General features: G+C 42.6%; 1 protein-coding gene across 2 annotated transcripts in view; it reads right to left on the minus strand.

Annotated features, from left to right (window-relative positions):
- The window catches only part of bcl9 (BCL9 transcription coactivator), a 35,962-nt gene that overhangs the window by 7,852 nt on the left and 6,165 nt on the right, over nt 1-21,945 (minus strand). For both annotated transcript variants that reach the window (XM_019895429.1, XM_019895428.1), the window contains exons 2-6: nt 21,136-21,342; nt 3,983-4,440; nt 1,235-1,548; nt 361-468; nt 61-247 (exon numbers count right to left, since the gene is read on the minus strand). In XM_019895429.1, coding sequence (XP_019750988.1) covers nt 61-247; nt 361-468; nt 1,235-1,548; nt 3,983-4,263 — 890 coding nt within the window. In that variant the 5' untranslated portion in view covers nt 4,264-4,440; nt 21,136-21,342. The remainder of the gene's footprint in view (nt 1-60; nt 248-360; nt 469-1,234; nt 1,549-3,982; nt 4,441-21,135; nt 21,343-21,945) is intronic.

Here is a 21,945-nt window from a genome sequence, read left to right on the forward strand (position 1 = left end):
AGCTCCAGCAATGCGCCCGCACTTTCAGAAAACGAATAGTGTCAAGTCAAGCTTCCTTACTTGTTTGCCATTTCTGTGGTGAAGACATAAACAAGTTTGGAGCCTGGTTTCTGGCCACTAGTAGGTTCCGTTGTGGAGCCCTGGCCTCCTAGTAAATTGTGGGAGGGTGTGGAGGAGCGACTGAGTCCGGCGTTGGAGGTAGAATGGGTGACAGAATCGGGTGGCTTCACGTCACTGGAGTTACAGTCTGCGGGAAGACGAGAGGACGAGACGACGCAGCTTTAGGACATGTTGTAATGCAGCCATGCGTGGAATTGATCAACAGATGGACCACCAACACATGCTTGGAAGAACACTTACTGAAGAATCCTTTGTCATCTTCGTCACTTTCTCCCCCCGAGCACCAGTCGGCTCCACTGTAAGGCTGCCTCCTCTCTGCCACACACATCCTTTTCACCCTGCTATTGTCTGCACAAACACACAAAGCCAATCGTGGTCTCACACTGGGCAATGTGAGTTATGATGACAGGCAGGAATGCGTATGTACAGCAAGTTTTATAGTGTTACATAATAAAAAGAAAATCCCCAAAAGGTAACTCCAGACAATCGGACGAGGTTGTCGAATCAACCTTTTAACAACCAAGAATCCAGACTCTTCGATTTAACTTTTGCACATTACAATGACCCAGATGATTGATAATCTATAATATACAGTTAATGCAGCCCTTTTCAAAGAGTACGGCCCCCCTCGACATCATTGGTTTTCCCCACAGTAAGTATTTCCTTGAAATAACTCTGGATGTAGCTCTACTGCCGAGAGCTAATGTGATGCTGTTCTTATTTAGACAGCAATCTAATTGAGAATCGGTGAACAGCGAGGCCAAGTAGTGCACTCCATTTTGTCACAATTGTTTTAAAAATGCAATTTATCAACATTCCGCTCCGAGATCGATTGCGCTATTATGATGTCCATCCCCAATAGGAGATAACGTCTATAGCAACTGGAGATGACTTAGGGTTATCATAAGCTACAGACAAAACAGCATTCAAGCATTGCGGATTTTGTTCTCTTCTTTCAATGGTGAGCAGTTAAAAGCCTCAGTACAAAGAAAGACTGCGTAATTTCCCTACAAAATCATCGCTGCTGACAGCAAATCTTTACAAGGGCTCTGAGTAATACTGGCCCCTGAAACCTGCTCATCATGAATCAAGCTGCCGTTATAAGCTGCCTCACCTTTTTCCTCAATGGTGGGCGTTCCGCTCTCCGGCTGTTCAAACGACTCCACCGATGTGCTTCGCTCTCTTTTCACTTTCACTTTGGAGCTGGGGCCGGAGGTCAAGCTCTGGCCATTCTTCAGCCCGATACCCCCTGCCACACTTTGTGCTCCTTTGGCACCCAGGGTCTTGGGATCGCAGGGCGAGGGCTGCGACTGGCTGCCAGCACTCCCTGGCTTACCCTGATTGGGCATTTTAGAGTCCATCTGGGAGGCAGTGGAGGGGGACATGACGGGAGGTGAGCGGACCATGGCCTCCGTCTTAGGTTTCGGGCTGATGCAAAGAAGATAAGAGACAAAAATTGTGAAATTGTGGTTTCGTTTCATCAAGCAAAATATTTGATTGGCTACGCATGTGCATGAACAACAAAAAGGGAATAAAAAGAGTGGAAGTCCAAACAATTCGGACAATTTTCAGGTAACCAACACCTGCAGAGTCGAACATAATGACAAACTTTCTCAGTTTGTACCATCGGTATCAAACTGACTCTGAACATTTGATTTTTTTTTTCTGTCATCAGCTTTGTCTTTTGTTGTAATAGTTAAAAAAAAAAAAAAAAGCAACAACAATTGTCAAAACTAATTGAATAACAACAACAATTGGTAAAAATAATTGAATAAAATTGTCCCCATTTGGGACAATTTAAAAAAGCATGTTTGAGCCCTACTAGTCATGATCAAATTCGGTGCAAATTACATGAGTGGAGGGCTCAATATAGTTTTTTTTTTTTTTTTTTTTTAAATGGGGCACGAAGCTTCTAACCAACGCTAACTAACGCTTGTGTTCTACTCATCTGAAGCTATGCACGGAAAGAATACAGCATGACAGACGTCGCTCCTGTTGAAATGATTGCTGCTGCCCTTCTAGCTCACTATGAAAGCAGCTCAGTATCGTCGAGCAGGACAAATCTAACTTTCAGAGAACTTTTTTTTTTTGCCACACCCTAATCCCTCCCACCCACTTGCCCTCATACACACTTGTACATGCAGTGTGAAACAAATGCCAACAAGTCCAAAAAGCACAACCGCAGCCTTGCTTGCTATATGTACAAACACATGGGGCTGCTGAAAAGCAGAAAAGCAGGGAGCGCCAGGGAGAGTTTTGGCAGTCCAGACAGCTGTTTCCAGAGACTCAAGCATGACTTTGCGGGGAAAAGTTCCAAAGACAATGCACTCCGTGAACCCAGGGACATCTCCTGATCACACACGAGGACCTTCGCTTGAGGCCAAAAGGACATGCTGAGGTTGGACCTGAAGTCAATTTCACGACAGCGATCATACACTGTGACATACGCATATGTGAAGAAACGACTGTACAGCCCTGTTGGCTCATTGTTTACAACTGCAAAACAAAAAAAAACCAAACCCTCCAATTTAACACGCTTCCCTCTATCTGATAATGTGAAACTCAACAATTGATCAAAGACGCACATTCAATCCTTTGTATGATTATAACCAATGTCTCTTTTTGGAACAAAACAAAAAAAAAAAACCTGCACATTTCCAATGACATGTCAATGATGGAAAAAAACAACAGGAGCTGCAATTTCTTTTTTCAGTGTTTAGGCAGGGACAATAACGAACAAAAACATCCACGCTGATGTTGCTCGTTCAGTCTACAAAAGGCTAAATTACATATTTTGGAATGGAAAACATTACAAATGGCTCTGAAAAGCATCTGCGCTAATCATAATAAAAGCACCCACAAAGAGGGCCACTACCGTTTTGACTTTTGTCAAAGTAGCCTTCAGTGAAAAGGGTTGGACGTCACGATGCCAGACAATATATTTTCTATAATTCGCATAACTGGCTAACTATGTAAAGTGCTCTCAGCCTCTCATGTCAATTCGAGGCAAACAAGGCAAATCTATTCAAACCAATTTTTAAATGACATGATGAGTAAAGGCGGTATGGTGGTCGAGTGGTTCGCATATTTTCTTTCAGTCTTGCGGGGTTTCGAGCTTCGATGCGTCGGTGTATTCCGACAATTGTTACGACAGTAAAAACAGTAAAGACGGGTTTGATGAAGCATCATGCCGCTTATTATTCGATGATGAATAAAGCTATTGTTAGCACACAGTTGCTGCATGCGCATTATTGACAATCATCTGGCGTTGAAGCTAAATCACTTTGTGCCGTTGTCTTTGTTCCTAGCCGCTGATCTCAATCTATTAAGGCTAGTGGTGATCGAGGGTTAGCCTTAAACTTGTCAGCTCGCTTGCACTGTGCATACGTGAGAACTACTTTACTGGAGCCAACCATCAGAATGATGCAATCGCCATGTTGTCAAACATATATCGCAATTATCTATCACCTCTTCTTGCTCGTTTACAACCCGTTTTTGTTCATGTCCGGAACAGTCCGCGATGGGCATAAAAAGTTACCGCACGGTGATTTCCAAAACATAATACAGACAATCTGCATCACTTGGCAGCTCTGACTAAAGTACTGTTACTGCAGTGTATTAATTAACTTTCGCAGACGAAATCTTGAAGAAAGTCTTCCCAGAAGAACGGATGTTTTACTGCTATAAATGGGGACCGTGTTTTCTTAAATCTTCAGTCTAAGAACAGTCAAATAAGTTTCATGCACTTCCTCAGTGCACTTAGCAGATAAATATGCTATGCTACATGACATAACAAGAAATGTATGGTTATGAAGTCATGCTCACCATCATGAATTGTTACACGGGCTCTGGCCCCACTCACCTTTGTGTGTTGGTGGATGGGGAGTTCTTTAGCCTATTGGAGTGCATTGATGGGGTTACCAGTACGACAGAACACGGCGAAGTGAGGTGCTGGTGGGGACTGCCCGCGTGTGCGAGCGGCGCCTTGGCACGGACGTTCCTGGAGCCGGGATTGCCGAGGTTGCTGAGGTTCCCCCGTCCGTCCTTGGCCTCCTCTCGCTCCTTCTTGCCACGCTCCTTCTTGCTGAAATGTGTCGCTGCTGTACCTGCCGCCGCTGGCCTCTCCTCTTGGACCTCCAACATTCTCCCTCACGTCCTTGTCTATGTGAGTGTGTGCGCCCGCCCCAGTACGTACGTGTGTGGTTTGTTTGTGCAGAAGAGAAATTGTGTAAAAACAATAACAATCGTCCGGGAGTCTTTTCTCGTTCACTGTGTATTTATGAAACTCCTCAAGGGGGCTTTCAATGGCCCTTGGGCACACTGCGGAGAAAGAGAAGGAGGGGGTGGGAAAGGGGCTGTAAACAAAAATGGAACAGGAGAGCAAAACCAAATACATACAGTACAGTAGAACCTGTCAAGTTGAACGCCTCTGATGATGTACAATTCAGAACACGACAGAGAAATATGCTTCTAAAGTTGGCCGGAAAAATTTTTTGACTGGCCGTTATTTGATGTCACAGAATACCTCGGCAAGCAACAAAAGGATGTTTTGGCTTGCGATTTGCTTGTTCTCTGCCTTTTGAAAAACACTTACAGTGATCCCTCGCTATTTCGCGGTTCGTTTAGCGCGGCTTCGGTGCATCACGGATTTTTTCAAACATATTCATTAAAAAAAAACAAAAAAAATTTTTTAGTGAGCAAAAAGTCCGCAAACGGTCCCCGAGAAGCAGCAAAAGTCAGCAAAACAAAAACGAGTCACATAGAGTCGGTACTTCGCGGATTTTCATTTATCGCGGGTGGTTTCGGTCCCCATTAACCGCGATAAACGAGGGATTACTGTATTCAGAAGACTCGTGGCATCAATATCAGAAGTATTCAAAGCATTACAGTAACTTAAAAAGTGAGGTTTTCCTTGGCTATGTGTTAAGATGTCAATATCTAGCTATTTCTCGTTGGATCATTTCCTGTGAATTTTTATGAGCTACTTGCGTATCAGACCAAATTATTCGTTTTACAATAATTTTATGGAATTCTTTGTTGCATCACATTTTTTTTCCCAAGTACAACAAAGATGGCTGTCAAAATCGGCTCATGCTTTCTTTTAAAACAGAACAGCGTCCGTAAAAAACAAAACAAAACAAAACTGAGGACTACAAATACCAGAAATATTCACTCTTAGAATTGTAGCTATGCAAAACATAACTTGTTGCTCCAAATGTATATAGAGTACTTATGAAGCATCTCAAACTGTATACTGCTTGTACTATACTGGCACTTCTTCTCAAATGGTGTGTCGGGCCCCATAAGTGGGTGGCAAATCCTTTTTGGGTGGGTCGGGGACAACTTGTAAAAAAATAATGCATTTGTACGGAGTTTTTCCTAACAGTACAGAGGCACACAGAGTTCCTACATAGAACACACAATATTGGGTCACCGCTATGCATATGTCGTTCAGGGTCAAACAGGATGCAGCGGCTGAAGCACGCGTCCTCACCACAATCAAATCCCACCGGGTTTGAGTCGGAGACCCCCTGCTAGAGGTTAGTTTGACCCACAAGCTCGACGACGGTGTTTAGAGTCACACCCGACCACTGAACTGCACCAAGGGGGGAAAAACCTGAGTCAAACTGAAACAAAAAGGGTTTTAAAAAATGGGGTGGGGTTCAGTAAGTGTGTGCAGCATAGTGTATCAGACAGTGAGGTGGAAAGCCAGATAGGTGGGAATGGGGGCAAGTCGCCTTTGTGTACTAGGGAGCGAGCGGGAGGATTGCATGCAGACGCAACCCAGTCAGTGAAATTACATTGTCAGCCCCAAAATATTTAGGAGCTCTTCCAAACACTCGACATTGTAACTGGCTCTAGAGTTTTCTTGGGGAGGAGGTGGACCCTTTGAGCGTCCTGGAGAGCGTTCTGTTGGGGGTGGGGGTTGTCACCAAGAATGAGGAGAAAGAAAAACAAGACTCCCACTACAGCAGCGGTAGCAGCACTAATCTCTCAACAGTCTACTACAAGCGAAGTGATTTACGTCTACGCTGGACGTATCGCAAAGGCACGTGAGCATAAGGAGGCTGCTTGAGCACAAGAACAGAGAACCCTTATGTGTTCAACTTGCACTGTTTGGACAAACCTCGCAATAAGGAAAGGAAAAAAAAAATAACGAGACGCAGCAGTGAGTGAAAGTTCCTCAGTGTGCTCAATACAAATCGCACACTGTGATGCAGTTTTATATATATATATATATATATATATATATATCACAGTGTGCGATTTGTATTGAGCACACTGAGGAACTTTCACTCACTGCTGCGTCTCGTTATTTTTTTTTTCCTTTCCTTATTGCGAGGTTTGTCCAAACAGTGCAAGTTGAACACATAAGGGTTCTCTGTTCTTGTGCTCAAGCAGCCTCCTTATGCTCACGTGCCTTTGCGATACGTCCAGCGTAGACGTAAATCACTTCGCTTGTAATATATATATGGAAAAAGTAAGGATTGATTTTTGACGATGATGTTTCGTGAACGTCGTCAATTTTGCATTCACCGCAGTCCGGAACAAAAGTCAGGTTGAGGCAATTCCGAGCTTTTAAATGAGGTAATTATTAAGTAGCAGTGTGGTTCATCATGTTCTTCAAAGAAAGATGGGAGGCCATTTCAATATTTCACCCTCTGTGGTGTCTAGTGATGAGAATATTTAAAAAGGAGGGAAGGGTAATGATGCAGGCTAGATTCCTCAGAATTCGTCAGATAAATCATAGAATTAAAACCATTTTTCACAGGCTGAAAAAAAAATCGGCAATAGTTGTTAGACAGTAACTATGAATTCGAAAAGGCCAGGTTCAAGTTGTGTTCATGCCCTTCATTGTAGCCCGTGATGAGATTCTTGTTGAACAATACTGTATGCATTGTATGCATTATGGAGAAATAATCGACAATTTACTTTAACTTGACAAAAAAATTCTGTTCGCAGAATTGTTACCTATTGTTGCTTTACATTAATTTACATGATCGGAGTTTGTTTTTCAACAATTCCAAACAAAACCATTTCACTCTGCTTAAACCAACAAAAAGGCGGAACAGCAGGGCCTGAGGCTTGAGCCAAACCTTTCACATTCTCATGCACAAGCCAAGACTAACAAAATAAAGTTAACTCAAGTGTACTGACTCTTGTTAAGAAATACGAGCATGTCAACAAGTTAAAGCGGCCGAGTTGCAAGTCCAATGGCTGAAAACTCACATTTTAAGGTAGCAACGTTGAAGACCTATTGACATGCTTACTTCACCAGCCTGGGGAACTCGCTTACTTTTTATGTTGCAAATTCAGTGCTGCAACAGTCCATTTGACTAAAGTTCCTTTAACTCATGGAATTAGTCTATTTCTTGTTCAATATTTTTCAACACATGTAACACTCTCCCCTCTGAATGTTCTAAACTCCGGTCGGGTTCAATGCCAATGTCGCGTTGAACACAATAATGCTGCATGGAAGAGTTGCCATCGTGTAGCTCCGCATCGATGCAGCTCAAATTGCAGAGGTTGCTTTGGTCATTGGACAGTAAATTAGTCAAGAACTTTGCTGTTTTACATGCAAATCCTGTAGTCCACTCCACTTGGCTTCAGTTGTGTCATGACACGATTAACTGATTATTTTCACACAACTGATCATCCATCCATCCATTTTCCGATCCACTTTATCCTCACAAGGGTCACTCGGGGATACTGGAGCCTATCCCAGCTGTCTTCGGGCAGTAGGCAGGGGACACCCTGAACCGGTTGCCAGCCAATCGCAGGGCACACAGATATGAACAACCATCCACGCTCACACTCACACCTAGAGACAATTTAGAGTGTTCAATCAGCCTGCCATGCATGTTTTTGGAATGTGGGAGGAAACCGGAGTACCCAGAGACAACCCACGCAGGCATGGGGAGACCATGCAAACTTCACACAGGAGGGCCGGAGCCAGGATCGAACCCAAAACCTCTGCACTGTGAGGTCAATGCGCTAACCGCTGCACCACCACAATTGATCATTTTTGTCACAATTCAAATCAATTATTCGATTCCTGTGTGCATCCCAACTACACTACGCCGTTTTCACTAAGTGAAAGGTCAAGTGCAGCACCAAGGTTTTTTTTTCCCCAGTACTTTGAGACGACATCAAACCTAAGCCGGGTGGTTTAGCATGGCTTATTGGTCTTGTCCTGTTAATTACTACTTGCCCCTCTCATGGTAACGATGCATGTGAGAATTGTATCTTATTCACCGCCATGGAGGCAATGACCCGTGATTTTTAGAGGGACGCCCAGTCACCATGTTAGCCAGGCTAGCTACGCAGCCGCAGCCAAGGAGTTGAAGGAGCTACCCACATTATAGTCCTATAGTCATCATCAATGGTTGGTAGAGTCAATCACAAGCCGCGGAATTTACATGTCAAGCACGCAATACCTATTCACTCGTTCCTCTCCCGGATATTTTGGACTTATCTGTAACAGCGGAACACATGCCAACTGTCCGTAACGAAATCCGGACAAATAAGAACACTTGGCATCTCTGTATTTATGGTTTAGTGTTTTCATACTGTAATTATCTACAGTTTACTCGAATTGCGACTTCACTGCTGCATTAGCATGGGTCAGTCACAGAGACGATGTTTGGTCTGACGGCTGAAAAGGCCCAGTCACACTGTACTATAATGGTAGGAACAAACTCTGTCATAAGTTAAGGTACAGAAAAGAACAAAGCAGTGTCTAAAAGGTGCATTTGCTTCCTTCATCTCCAATAAAAGACACCAGAGCACTGTTGCAAGCAAGTGGACGGGAAATGCAAGGATTCTCTTCAAATTAGTTTTTACCTGCAATTTTCGGCGTCTAGACAAGAAGGCGCACACAGTTAGTTCTTTCTTTCTTTTCACGCAATGGTAGCATTTCGGTACACACTTATGTCAAGGCAATGCCGGGCTTGGCGAGCGACTCGTCTGAGTTACGTCACCAGACTTGCTCCGGAGGGCAGCAGGGAGGATTTATACCTGTGTTTGGGGTTAATGGCGTGAGATCGACAGGGTGGAGAGGGTTGTTGGCCCTGCATTAAACCCACTGTCTACCAACTTTAATTCATCTCACTGCCTGGAATTTTTCTGACACTTCTTACGGCAAGGCATAACCCAAAACAAAACACGCTCGCCTTCTTTTCAGCGCCGCCATCGGCTCGGCCTGCCGACGTTTCAGCCTGATTTATGCAAATCCCGCTTTGCAATTCCGTCGCAAAGAAGTACTGCTCCCATCCCCGCTCTCAATCACCTCTGTGGCCATCTCGACAATTTCTTCTTCTTTTTTAAAAAATGTGTTTGGTTGCAAATCAGCCACGTTAGGCTTTTCTGAGAATATATCGTATATAGATTGCAAAGCCGCCGTTAAGAAATGCTAATGGGAAAAGGCTGCCTTCCTCCTTACGCAAGGGCATCGCGTTTGACTTCCTGCATTCCTATCACATTAATACAATTAAGCTAAATTGTGACTGAGCTTTGAAATGGACTTCTGCATTTACCCACCTCAAAATAAGTGAGACTGTGAGCGCTAACGTCATGTGAGAGAAATCAATTGTTTTAAGATCATGTCATGCTAATAAATCCAGGGGAACAACTCGCTCCTGTTTCCAATCAAGAAGAATGAATTTTGAACCGAACCGTTTCATCTTTCCACTCACACGGGAAGCTCCGTGGTAAACACACAGTGACCTGCTTGTTTTTTTGCCATACCGACGGCGATCTGAGAAGCAAAACAAGAGCGTCGACGGGTTATTTTTTGCCATTTTCTTCCCTTGCAATTGATGGGAGACACCACAAAACACACTGAAAGTCAGTTTAGAACCAAACTCTGGAACACATCCGTGGTGTTGTTGCCACACCCTGCGCAAGGCAACATGAGTCAAACGTGACACACACAGAATGTCAGGAATGCCGGGCGGCTGCAGAGCCGATAGACACAACGGCAAAACACAAATATGGAAGATCGCATGTGACAAAGTTGACATGAGTAAGTGTCGGAGCCCTCTTAAAGCTTCTGAAGAAGAAAAAAAAAAAGAGAAAAAGGATAGGATGGCAACATGTCAAGAGAGATGGAGTTCACATATGTTTCATATGATTTCCCACCCATAAAAGTTGAATGAGGGTGCAAATTTGCCATCAAATCTTATTTGGGCAATATTTTTTATTCAGCGTTACAAACTGTAATGATGCACCAAGTAATGTACAGATAGCAGAGCTCAGAAAAATATTTTGTTAATTTTGTTTTCCTAAGATCTGCCAGTTCCTTCTATAGCAAGAGATTGCATTTTAATATCTTTTTAATTGCGAATCTAATTGATTATCCTTTTTTTATTTACTGGGGAGAAATCAAAATTAATCGACAATTAAAACATTTCAAAAATACAGGAAATTGTTTAACTTAAAATTGTCAAAATTCTCTGATTTCAGCCTCTCAAGGGCAATTCTCTGATTTCTGTCCTTCATGACTGCAGACTGAATAACAAGCTAACTCGCGACCTAATGAGTTTCAAAAAGTTTGAAGGGTGCAACATCAAACCCCTCTCATGTGATTTTGCTTAATTGTTGTTTAGTTGTATTTTTATCACTAAGCCATACGAAATAAATAACAAGAAATGGTTGCTGATCAGTAATTGGGTCAAAATAGTTTGCAATACATTTTCATGCAAAATAACATTTTTTCCAATGTCCAATTAATTGATGGAAGCATTGACAGAATTATCAGTTAAAAAAATATTCAATAGTGACTGCCCTAATCATCAGTGCCTCTCCATTCACCATATTTTCCTCAGTTACTTCAACAATCAATCCCTCACAACCAACTGAGTTTTATATCAAGTCATCTATGATCCATAATTGTCACGTATATCCTTATGAAAATCCTTGCCAGTTTAATTCCTGCAAGATTAGGTAAGGATTCCAAAAATGAAACCACCCGCTGATCAAGTAAGACAATCACATCGCATTTCTTTACAACATTAATGCAAAAAAATTGGAAAGAATGACTCAGATTTTGTTCAAACCTGTTTACAAGCAACTAAAAACAGGTAATTTTTGTTCAAAACCGTGTCTATAAATGGGAGTTTTGAAAACTATAATGCTATCGGAATGTAAACACTGAAACCGTCAGTTTATGAAAAAAAGAGAGCGAGAGAGAGAGAGAGAGAGAGAGAGAGAGAGAGAGAGAGAGAGAGAGAGAGAGAGAGAGAGAGAATGGGCATGTGTGTAGGGAGTGTTTAGTCTGAGTGCGTGCGAGTACGGCCCACAGTGCTCTTGCAGCACCACAAAATGTCCATTTATTACACTAAAACTGATTCCATTGGAGTCACATTACATACCAAAGTCACAGCACCAACTATTGGCCCGGTGTACATATCACGCTGCTGTCTGCACACAAAACTAAAAATGCCAAGAGCAAGGTCACACAATCCTATCATATCAGTATTAACTAACTACCTCGATCCATCTGTCAAGCGCCCCCGACCCGCCGCGTCCACCCCACGGTCGTGCCTATCACCGGTGGGTTTTCAATGCTCTTCCATTCCTGGGGAGGCGACATGTGTGTAGTGTCACATTTTGTCATCTCATGGTGACAGAAGCTGCAATGTGTCCATCAACATGATGGAAGTGGCGAGGGAAACGAGAGGCTGGCGAGGAGGTGTGACACAGACGTCCCCGTAGGAGGAGAGGGGCTATTACACCACTTGCTCTCATCGCTGAGAGCCCAGGTGGGCGCCTGTGTCTCACACGCGGCGATACAAGCGGCGCACAGCTGACTCACGAGTGACACATCTGCTGGCGGAGCCCGGGCACAGCGCCACGAGCGGTGGCCCCTTCCAGCAGCCAGCCGGACCAGCATTGAATACTCTGATCTGCGTCTCACACGCACACACTTCACATCTCTGCCCATCTGCATCCCTTCTCTGCATCTCTGGCTAAGTGCTGGCTTCTTCTTGGGGCCGGCACCGCTACTTCACACAAGAAAAAGAATCACTTACATAAGGCGTGGAAACAAACATGTAATATGGCCCAACCGAAAGCGCCGGTTCCTATTCGCGAGCACTTGTTAGTTCAGTTATTGAATTGTGTGGGAGGCAACGCAGTAAATCAGAAAAATCAATGAAACAATTCATTCATACAGGAGCCACACCAAACTATTTGGGAACTGTTGGTGAAAACAAAAGCACCTATAAAATCAATGAATAAGAATTACTTTCAGGATCTTCAATCTAAAAAGATGAAACGGAAATGAAATTTAATGAGATCATACATTAGAACAACTGATGACAACATGATCTGATAAGATACAAAGCCTTGTTTGCACCAGCCGGAACGGTTCAGCGCGGTATATATTTCATTGCTTTTTCTATTATTAATCTCCAAGCAATATCTGGCCGCACTTTCCAATTCACCTCCTTGAAGTGCTGGTTGTACAGAAAGCCAAATCAGGGTTTGCTCGATTTTTACCCCCCAAATCTCAAACACAAATTATATGAGATCCTCAGAAAAAATATAATGACGTCCAAGAACTACTGCCAGGAACTTGCACAAATAAAACAGACACTGATGATAGAAGCACAACCTCCCCTGAAGCATGATCGTCTATCCAAGTTAAGCAAGTTGAGCGAGGCCAAACTACATTTCGTAATCCGCTCTGAAATTTAAACAGGTTCCTTCTTGGCCCAAAGCACCCTCCACACAGTGTGACTGGCCAGGTTGTGCTCTCTGTAGCCACAGGAAGAGGCGGTGATAAAGCAAACACCTGTACAAACATACAGGTTCAGCTACAATTCCAAGCAGGTATCTTTGTTCGGTGACATTAAATAGCTCTTTCTTTTTGTACTTTTGTTATCGGGGTAAGGGACACTCGGATGATGCCTCACTGTGCCGGAGTCTATTGCTCTTGGTATTTTATTTTTTTTATTAGTAGAGCTAACACCAATTTGTAAAGAGAATCTCCCTGCCCCCAACAGACTCATACTTTCCTGCTGTCCCTCGACTGTGCTCACTCACTCCTTCACTCCCTCTCTCCCTCCCTCCTCACAGTTGCTCCCACACTCCAACCGCATTCCTCCCTTCGCTCATGCTGAATGATGTCTCCCGGTTTCACCGTGACTTAATTCATTTACGTTAATGTTTTGATTCTGTGCATATCAAATCACAAAGAAGCCTCAACTATGAGAATCAGAGACGGCAGTCCAAAAGAGCCACTCTGCATAGGAGGGTCGTGAAATCCTCTTGCGTCATCCCGTATTTATTGTGCATTAAAATGCGATACAAACAGTTGACCTTCCAACTGATTGCACTGAAAATTATAGTGTTACTTAAAGCAGTGGGCGGGAAAGCTTAGTTGAACCACCTAAATACTGTCACATGCAAACGTCCCTAGATAAGCACAGTTAGCAAACTAATCAATTACACCATATTTCGTTTTTCCTAATTGTTGGCCTCGGCTATAATGACATCAAGTGACACTCTTGCACGCCAGAAATGAGTATTTCAATGGTTGTCAGTTATTCTCAGCCCAACCCAGACCTTTTTCCCCGTGAATGGCGGGTGTCAACTGTAAATACATTGTTGATTAAAAAAAAGTTCCCTCCTACCATCATTTTACATGTCATAGATTCAGCACACTTACTAAACAAACCAAAAGTTGTAAACAACGTTAAAATCTTTTGTTCGTACGATTAACATATCGATGATGGCGATAATTTGACCGTGGAAGCTAATAAATAGTATGGTAGCAAACCCAACAGGAGCACCTTACAGTTCACTGCCCCTTGCCATTATGTCCTTTCGCATTTTTATTATTTATCGAGCAACTGCCATGAGAATAAGGAACCCAACTAATCTAGTAATGCAGGCCATGAGCAACCTCCTACCCATCATAAAACGCACCACTCTGGAGAGCCAGACTGTGTCCCTGAATTACCCCAGTTTGCACGAGTGTGTCATTCCAGAGGAATTTTAAACACACTGGCTAAGACCGGCCCAATTAAATATACAGACACAGATAAATATATGCATGCTTATACACATACCACGACACCCAGGAGTCTGTACTCATTCGTCCTAATAATGTCTGAAAACTGCATCGCCACTTTATGAAATTGATGGCTGCAAGAGAGTTTGCCAAATTGTACTCTTGAATGTCCTGAGAGACTCCTTGACAACATGGCATCTCTGCTCTGCCATTAGCCACAATGCTAAATGTGCTAGCAACAGAATGCAGTTGGTTTAGAATCAACTCCAACATAAAACAAAACTGTATCTGTCACTCAATCTTAGCAATGAAATGCTAATTACACTGGTTGGCAAGATACAATCAACTGCATTTAATGACAACATAAAATAAGTCTTATCCCATCAATCAATCAATCCTGTCGGCACATGTGATCACACAGATTTATTGCTTGACTTGGCATCACTTTATAAATTTGTATTTAGATTCTTGACATTAAATGTATGCTTTTATGCCAAAAGGTCATTACATGGTAAAACTTCATCCATCTTCTAATCTGCCTTTTCCCCATCTGTCGTCGGGCAGTGGGCGGAGTACACCCTGAACTGGTTGCCAGCCAATCGCAGGGCACATATAGATGAACAACAATTCACACTCATAATTACACCGAGAGACAATTTAGAGTGTTCTATCAAGCTGCCACACATGTTTTTGGAATGTGGGAGGAAACCAGAGTACCCGGAGAAATCCCATGCAGGAGAACATGCAAACTCCGCACAGGAGGGCCGGAGCCGGAATCGAACCCTGCACCTCTGCGCTGTGAGGCGAACATGCTAACCAGTCGCTCACCGTTCCGCCCTGGTAAAACTTAAATAAATCTTTTGTCGAAGAGTTAGTGCTACTACACAGTCAGTAAAAAGGGAACAGGATGAAACATGCTGGTATTAGACATGAGTGATCCAAATTCAAGGTGTGGCATCCTTTTGGATGTAATCTTTCAGAAGCAAAAAGATCAAAACGGCAGCACAAAGATTTGAACCTGTTGATTTCCCAGACATGTTGGAGTCAAGTCTACATTTTGCCGACCGCCACTCATCCGCTTTCACACCATACCCGCAATCAAGACAGACACCAGAAGGCATTGCAGTTGACTCATGTCATCACATGAAAAAAAAAATCAATGCAGTACTTAAGGAGCGCATGTCAAATCAGCACTTAAGAATCAATATGATTTTATCCGACGGTAGCTTGATTAATTCAGCGGAGTGATGAGTTTTGAAACCACAAATTTAATTAAAAGTAAGATAATGGTGTGCTCCCCGTGCGCAAAGACCGTGCTTGTATTGATTGATAGTCACTCCATGTTTACGTCATGTCTAGCGCTGACACAGGTCCTGAAGAAATTCGAGTACCTTGGTTCAAAACAGTGCTTGAGGAATTTGTTTGCTGCCTTGAGTGCCCGCTTATTTACATGTACACCGTCAAGAAGAAAAGTCAAGCTAACCACAGCAACAATTGTTCATGCTATACAAGACAGTAACACGCCACCAATGCGGTAAGGCGGCCATCTTAAAATTAAACCTTACCTTACCAAATATATGGACGTCAATGCCTTGGTATGCATTTATTTCGAAGTTGTTCCTGGCAGGGTGTCGGAGCGTAACGGCTGTCTTGACTCATCTCCCCAAATAATGTTCAATCACTAATTAAGGGCGTGAAAAGAAAAAAAAAAAAAACTTAATTATGCTGAAATTGTATTGTACGAGGGCGGCACGAGGCTTCTGATGTCACTTCGTCTCATAGACCAAAATTTACGGGGAGAGATTTATTTAAATGTCATGAATGTTTCGAGAGCTAAAAATAGTGTACTACTAAGCACTGTTTACATTAAATAGAAAATGTTATCTAAAAATGAAAACCTGTTGGCCGTTCATTCTTCAGTGGATGTTTTTTTTTTTTACTTCTGCAAGCAAAAAAATATCTAGGTTTTTATTTTTATCCGAAAATCCAATTGTTGAATAGAATTTTCAGTAGGATATTCGAATACCAAAATATTCCATAGCTACATCCCGAGTCATCTCCTTAAAATTAAACGTGGGGTTGGAGTGATGTGGGAGGGAAGGGGATAAGTGTACCAGGCAGTAAGGCTAACATAAATCCAAATTAAGCGGCAAGTTCGTTACACATTTTGGGGGGGAAAAATGCCTCTAAAATTAGAGTTCAAACTATTATTGCGCTTGACATTATGGAATTTAGTCAATCCAATGAAAATGTCATGTTATTTCCAAAAATTATACAATGGGGGAAAAAAAATGCAAAAAAGTAACTACAGAGAAGTAATATTTTCTCAAAGGCTTAAACAATACAGCATGAAGATGCTATAAATGAAATAATCGTTGAAACCGATTGCGTTATATCATGAATACAGGGCCAGAGCCGGTTCTTGCAGGGCCATTACAACATGGCTCATCGGGCCAACACCAGAAAAGGCTGGATGTAGCCTAAAGTAACCCTAACCCACGCTCAATTTTGTCTCAGTTTCTTCAAGACATGAACAAGCAATAATATAATTCCAAACAAGCAATAGAATATTTATCCCGTAATCGATTTTTATGCTCACTGAGTCCCACGGAAATAAGACAGGGAGTTATTGCAAAGATCCCAAAGACCACAAGGCCTTCCACATGACAAGTGGGCTGGTCTTTGCCATGAAACTAGAGTAATCCAGTGATGTTCTTGACATAATGTTAAAAATAGGGAAATTCGGAAAAATTGTTCTCAAAGTGGGTTTCTATAGGTTGCAAGCTCCGCCATGAACTGTGTTCATTTTTTTTTTTTTTCCTCATTTGTCTGCAATTCTGAACCTCAGTGTTTCTTATACTGTCTAAAAAAATGTGCCTCGCCGCACAATTGGTTGCGGTTCAGAATCCCGGCGTGGGAACGAACATTGCCCTGTGAGCTGAGGATGAGAGCTCTGAGCAAAGATGGAATAGTGTCAATCCGTCCTTGGGTCTTCATGGGGGACATCGAGACATCTGAGTCACAAAAGGTAGTTATTATAAAAATTGATAAGTACATTGTTAAAAGGGCAAAGCACACATTGGACCTAACCAATGATGTCATAACACAACAGAAGTTGATGAAATACCTCATTTGTTCCAATTTCCACCAATAGATGACAATGGAATCACAAAAGGAATGCACACTGAACTGTACTTCTTGGTGGAAAATTGGTTTGTGGGTCTTGCACAAAAACGCTGCTAAAAAGCTGCCATGAGAAAATGTTTTACTTATTGACGTACCCGTTTGCAGTGGCACACGCGGCATTAAAACAAAAACAACTTCACGCTCATCCTTTCCTCATTCCATTATTACTTCTGCCAAGGAGGTTATATTTTCTCCAGTTTGTTTGTTAGTCAGCACAATTCCAAAACTGGTTTTCCCCCTTAAAAAAAGTATTTGATGGGACTGAGAAAAGTCCAAGGAACAACAAATAGATGTTATGAATAGCAGAAAGCTTTAAATCTACCATTTTTCATCACTGCTATGATTCTTCAACACTTTTATGAATGTCTCGATACAGTACGGCTTGAACACGCCGTACTGTAAAAAGAAGCCTCATCAGGACTGAAGTGATCCAGCCTTTGCTAACTGGCTTAAATTTATTATTTTATTAACACGGATCAAAGGAAACAACAAAACGTGAGCGTAGAGAATGAAAATCAATTTGGTGGGCAAACAGACACTTCTACACATATCTTTTTGACTGGAAAAGGAGACCCTCCCTCCCCAATGCACTCCGTAGGGATGGGAGCAAACCGCCTTGAACATAGCACAAATCTTTTGAGTTTTAATTAGAAATCCCACAGAGCAAACAAATACAAAAAGAAACTTGAGAGGCCAATGAACGGAAGAAAAAATAAATCCCTTACTGCCTTCCATCAATATCCATTTTCCAGGCATCCTTCACCTCCCCACGGTTTTCAGTTAATATATGCCGGGATTAGATAGCAGATAAATAAACGGCTGAGACAAAGATTTCAGGGAGAGCAGCATGACCATGTTTTGTCCCATGTTTGCGTCCACATCGGGGAATAAGCCCAAACAACATGCAGCTCGAGCCAAGTGGCGCAAGCTATGGCGTCCTCATTCCTCTGGAACAATTAATGCCACAACTCAAGGGCTTCCTCTCATCGCGACAAAGCTATCGATGCCTTTGCAGGTAAATGTCAAAAGAGAGAGAATACACACCAGAGTCGTCACAGTTGCAACACGGCAGTGTCGAGCTATCAAACAATGGCACTGCTTTGTCAACAACCCTGAAGAAGATACTGAGTAACATTTTTCTCAAATGCATTTGATATCCTCATGAGAAAAATAAAACTAATTTGATTACTGTATTCTACACTGATTTTGCATTCAACGTACTATATAAGCAACATATCAGCAGGCAAAACTTATTTACAAGTCACTCCAAATATGTGCTGAGAGCGAGCCAGGGTTTTGGGGGGTGGGGGGTTTTCTTGGGATGGACCACTCACGATCATGTTTGCATCTGCAAAGTTATGAAGAGGAACAGTGTGGATCAGTGTTGGCTTTAATTTAATCCCACTTGAAACATAAAGCATAAAACGGACAAACGGTGTGAGACCACAGAAATAACTGCGCCAAAGAGACTTTTTTTGTGACACGAGTCAGTGGGATGTCAACTTTAACTGCAGTCTCCGGGAAATGACGTCAACCAGGGACGATTGTCTCATTTCTGCAAACATGTGTCCCTCCTCCCGTCTCGCTCCTCTGTCAATCTCTTTGACTCCTCCTTGGAATTTCTGGGGGGAGGCGCTAACGTGTGAACAGAGGAGCGCGGAACGGGGACTTTAAGAAGTTGGAAATGGAGAACTGAGATGAGCACGATACGCAAGACCATAAAGACTTCCGTAAACGCTGCACCTTCTAACGTCGTGTTTTATGCGCACGTGTGTCACTTTACAGATGCATTCCATTCACAGTAGAAGTTCCATTTGTTTTTGTAAAATAAACCAGTACATAAAAAGATGGGATTTAACAAAAAAAATAAATAAATAAATTCCGATGGGACATCACGCCCGACATGCAATGTGAATGTCGCCAGGAGAGTGAGAGCTGTCTGGTTCCTTCCAAGTAACGCGCACGCACACTTCACAGCCATTGAAGAGGCAGTCCTCGGCAGCCACACAGGCTTCCCCTCCCGAAGCAATGGCCGGCTGCCATGGAGGGGAAACTTTGGCTGTGGGCTCATTGCCCCGTATCAAGGCACCACTCCCGTCATCACAGCATCTTGCTCCGGCCGTGTTGTTTTGGTAACAAAAGCCTTCTGGACCGAAACAAAAAAATGCACTCTTCAGCAGAAAAATTCCAGTGGCCGACTTTTCGGTGCGTCTATACCAATTATTCTGGAAATAGTTCATCTTTTATGTCAAACAAAACAGATATGTAAACATCATCATTTGTGACATTGCAAAAGATGTGAGCAAGTCTCATGAGACTGATGCTCAGTCGGCATCTAAATTCCACAAATGGTCATCATCATTACCAGAGGTCACTCCTTTAAACATATCACCCCCAAACAGAAGAGCCATCAATATCCTCTTTCCTAACCTTCAATCCTCCCCAAAACCCGACACCACCTTGATCTTTCTGCCCTCATCCATCGCTACGTTCCATCCCACCTTCTACACTCTTCTTCCTCAATGCTTCTCAGTGTACCTCGAGGCTGTTTATCCCATTTTGGGTGCAGAACTATCAGCAATGTTGCCCCTCATCCATGGAGTTCATTTCCACAATCACTCCAGGATATCAAATTCCTCCACAATTTCAATCCTGTTTTAAAACTCCTCAATCTGCATAGGCCATCTGACTTTTCACACATTTTATGACCTCTCTTTTATGGCATTATAATTATCGTTACATTTTTATTACTGTTATAAGATGATATTGACCACCCCGAAAGGCGCTCAGAAATACCCATGCGCTATTATTGTGTGTCACTTTTCCACATAGGTACCAGGAAAAATGTGATGACAAAAATGGAAATGTCTCTCTTGGCTATTCAGTAAAATATGGCTACGTTGGCAATAACAAAAAAAACAAAAATAAAAAAAAGCAGAAATCTAGCTGTGTTTATGTGAAAAGGCCCAACTCACAAGCAGAAGCTGTAATCTTTGCCACCATGCATGTCATCAGAATTAAGGGTGATTACACAGTTTTACTATACAGCGACAAACTTCTTGTGACAGCAAAGAATGTTATTGAAAACAGATGGACATCTCGGAAGTGATTATTTCTATTTTCATTACTTCCCCGTTGGACATTTTTCGTTTTATATTATGTACGACCCTTAAGGATTCCCTGTAAAAAATATAAAATACAAATAAAAAACAAAAAACAAAATCTGACCACTGCAAAATGCCACAGGTAAAAGGTATCTGTGATGATATGCGTCTGTGTTCATGCCAATAGCATGGGTAACTTACACAATCTGTGAGGGCACGGTTAATTCTGAAAGGTACATCCAGGTTTTGGAGAAATATACGATGCATAGCCACGCAACATCTTTTTCATAGAAACTCTCCTGCTCATTTCAGCACAACAATGCCACACCACATGTGTTACAACAGCGTGGCTTCATGGTAAAAGTGTGTCCGTAACAGACTGGCGTGCCTGCAGTCCAGACCTGTATCCCATTAAAAATATGTGGCGCACGATGACGCGTACAATACAACGGCGGAGACACCCTGGACTGTTGAACAGCTGAAGCTGTATGTCTTTTCTTTGTTGTGTATTTAATTCAATATAGGGTGAACGTGATTTGCAAATAATTGTATTCAGGGTTTTTTTTTTTTGTGTTTAACACTGCGGTCCAACTTCGTTCAGGGTTTGTAGTTTCTCCCCTCCCAAAAATTAAGAGGGAAAAAAAATCATTACGACAAGGCGTGTTTAATGGGTGTAACAAGAGAGCAGTAGAGTTGAATTTGACTTACCTCAGAAGCCCCCCCTGCCCCTTGAGCAGGGCCTCATATGGAGGACCAGGCCTCGGGTCTCCTGGGCACCGATGTGTGCTCTCCACCAGAGCCCTCGCAGTCAGCCCCCTCCCCCCTGGAGGCTGTGTATGTGTGCGCCCGTGTGTGTGCGCACTTGCAGGAAGCTGGGCCCCCTCACGACACCCTACAGCCACAAGTCATTCACACCTGCAACACACAGGGAGAGAGAACTTTGCTTCATCGGGTGACAAGCAAACAAGCGCAGCGGCAAGGAAAAGCACTCAGTTGCTCGTGTTGACATGACAACATGGAGCAAACATACAGGAGGTGCAAAGTTTTAGGTCACCGACTGTTTACGTTCCTTTTCCTACCAAACACTCATTTTAACTTCAAACGATGAGTGACCACATCAAAACCTGATAGGTTACATGTGCTCCATTTTGTATACAGAGCTACCTCAATCGGTCAAACGTCTTAAAAATTGAGGATTAGTGATTTGGTATCACACTACTCAGATACAATATAATGCATCGTTCTTTATATCGCGCATTTAGAACAGGTGCAGCTCGAACAAAGCGCTTCACAGAACATTTAACATGAAATAATAATACAGGAGAACACTTAAAATAAAAACCGACAATAATATGATCACCAGAAGTCATTTTGTCATGTGGTCGAGTTGCTTCTGGTAAGTAAAGTAAGTTCGGCACTGTTTTATTTGGGGAGGTTTCTGCTTACTATTTCTGTTCAGTTCTTGCCAGCTTGACAGGACTCTCAGCAGGAGTCTGTATTCACTATATATATATATAT

This window comes from Hippocampus comes, unplaced genomic scaffold, assembly GCF_001891065.2.
Source record: "Hippocampus comes isolate QL1 unplaced genomic scaffold, H_comes_QL1_v1.1 scaffold237, whole genome shotgun sequence".
Lineage (NCBI taxonomy): Eukaryota > Metazoa > Chordata > Actinopteri > Syngnathiformes > Syngnathidae > Hippocampus > Hippocampus comes.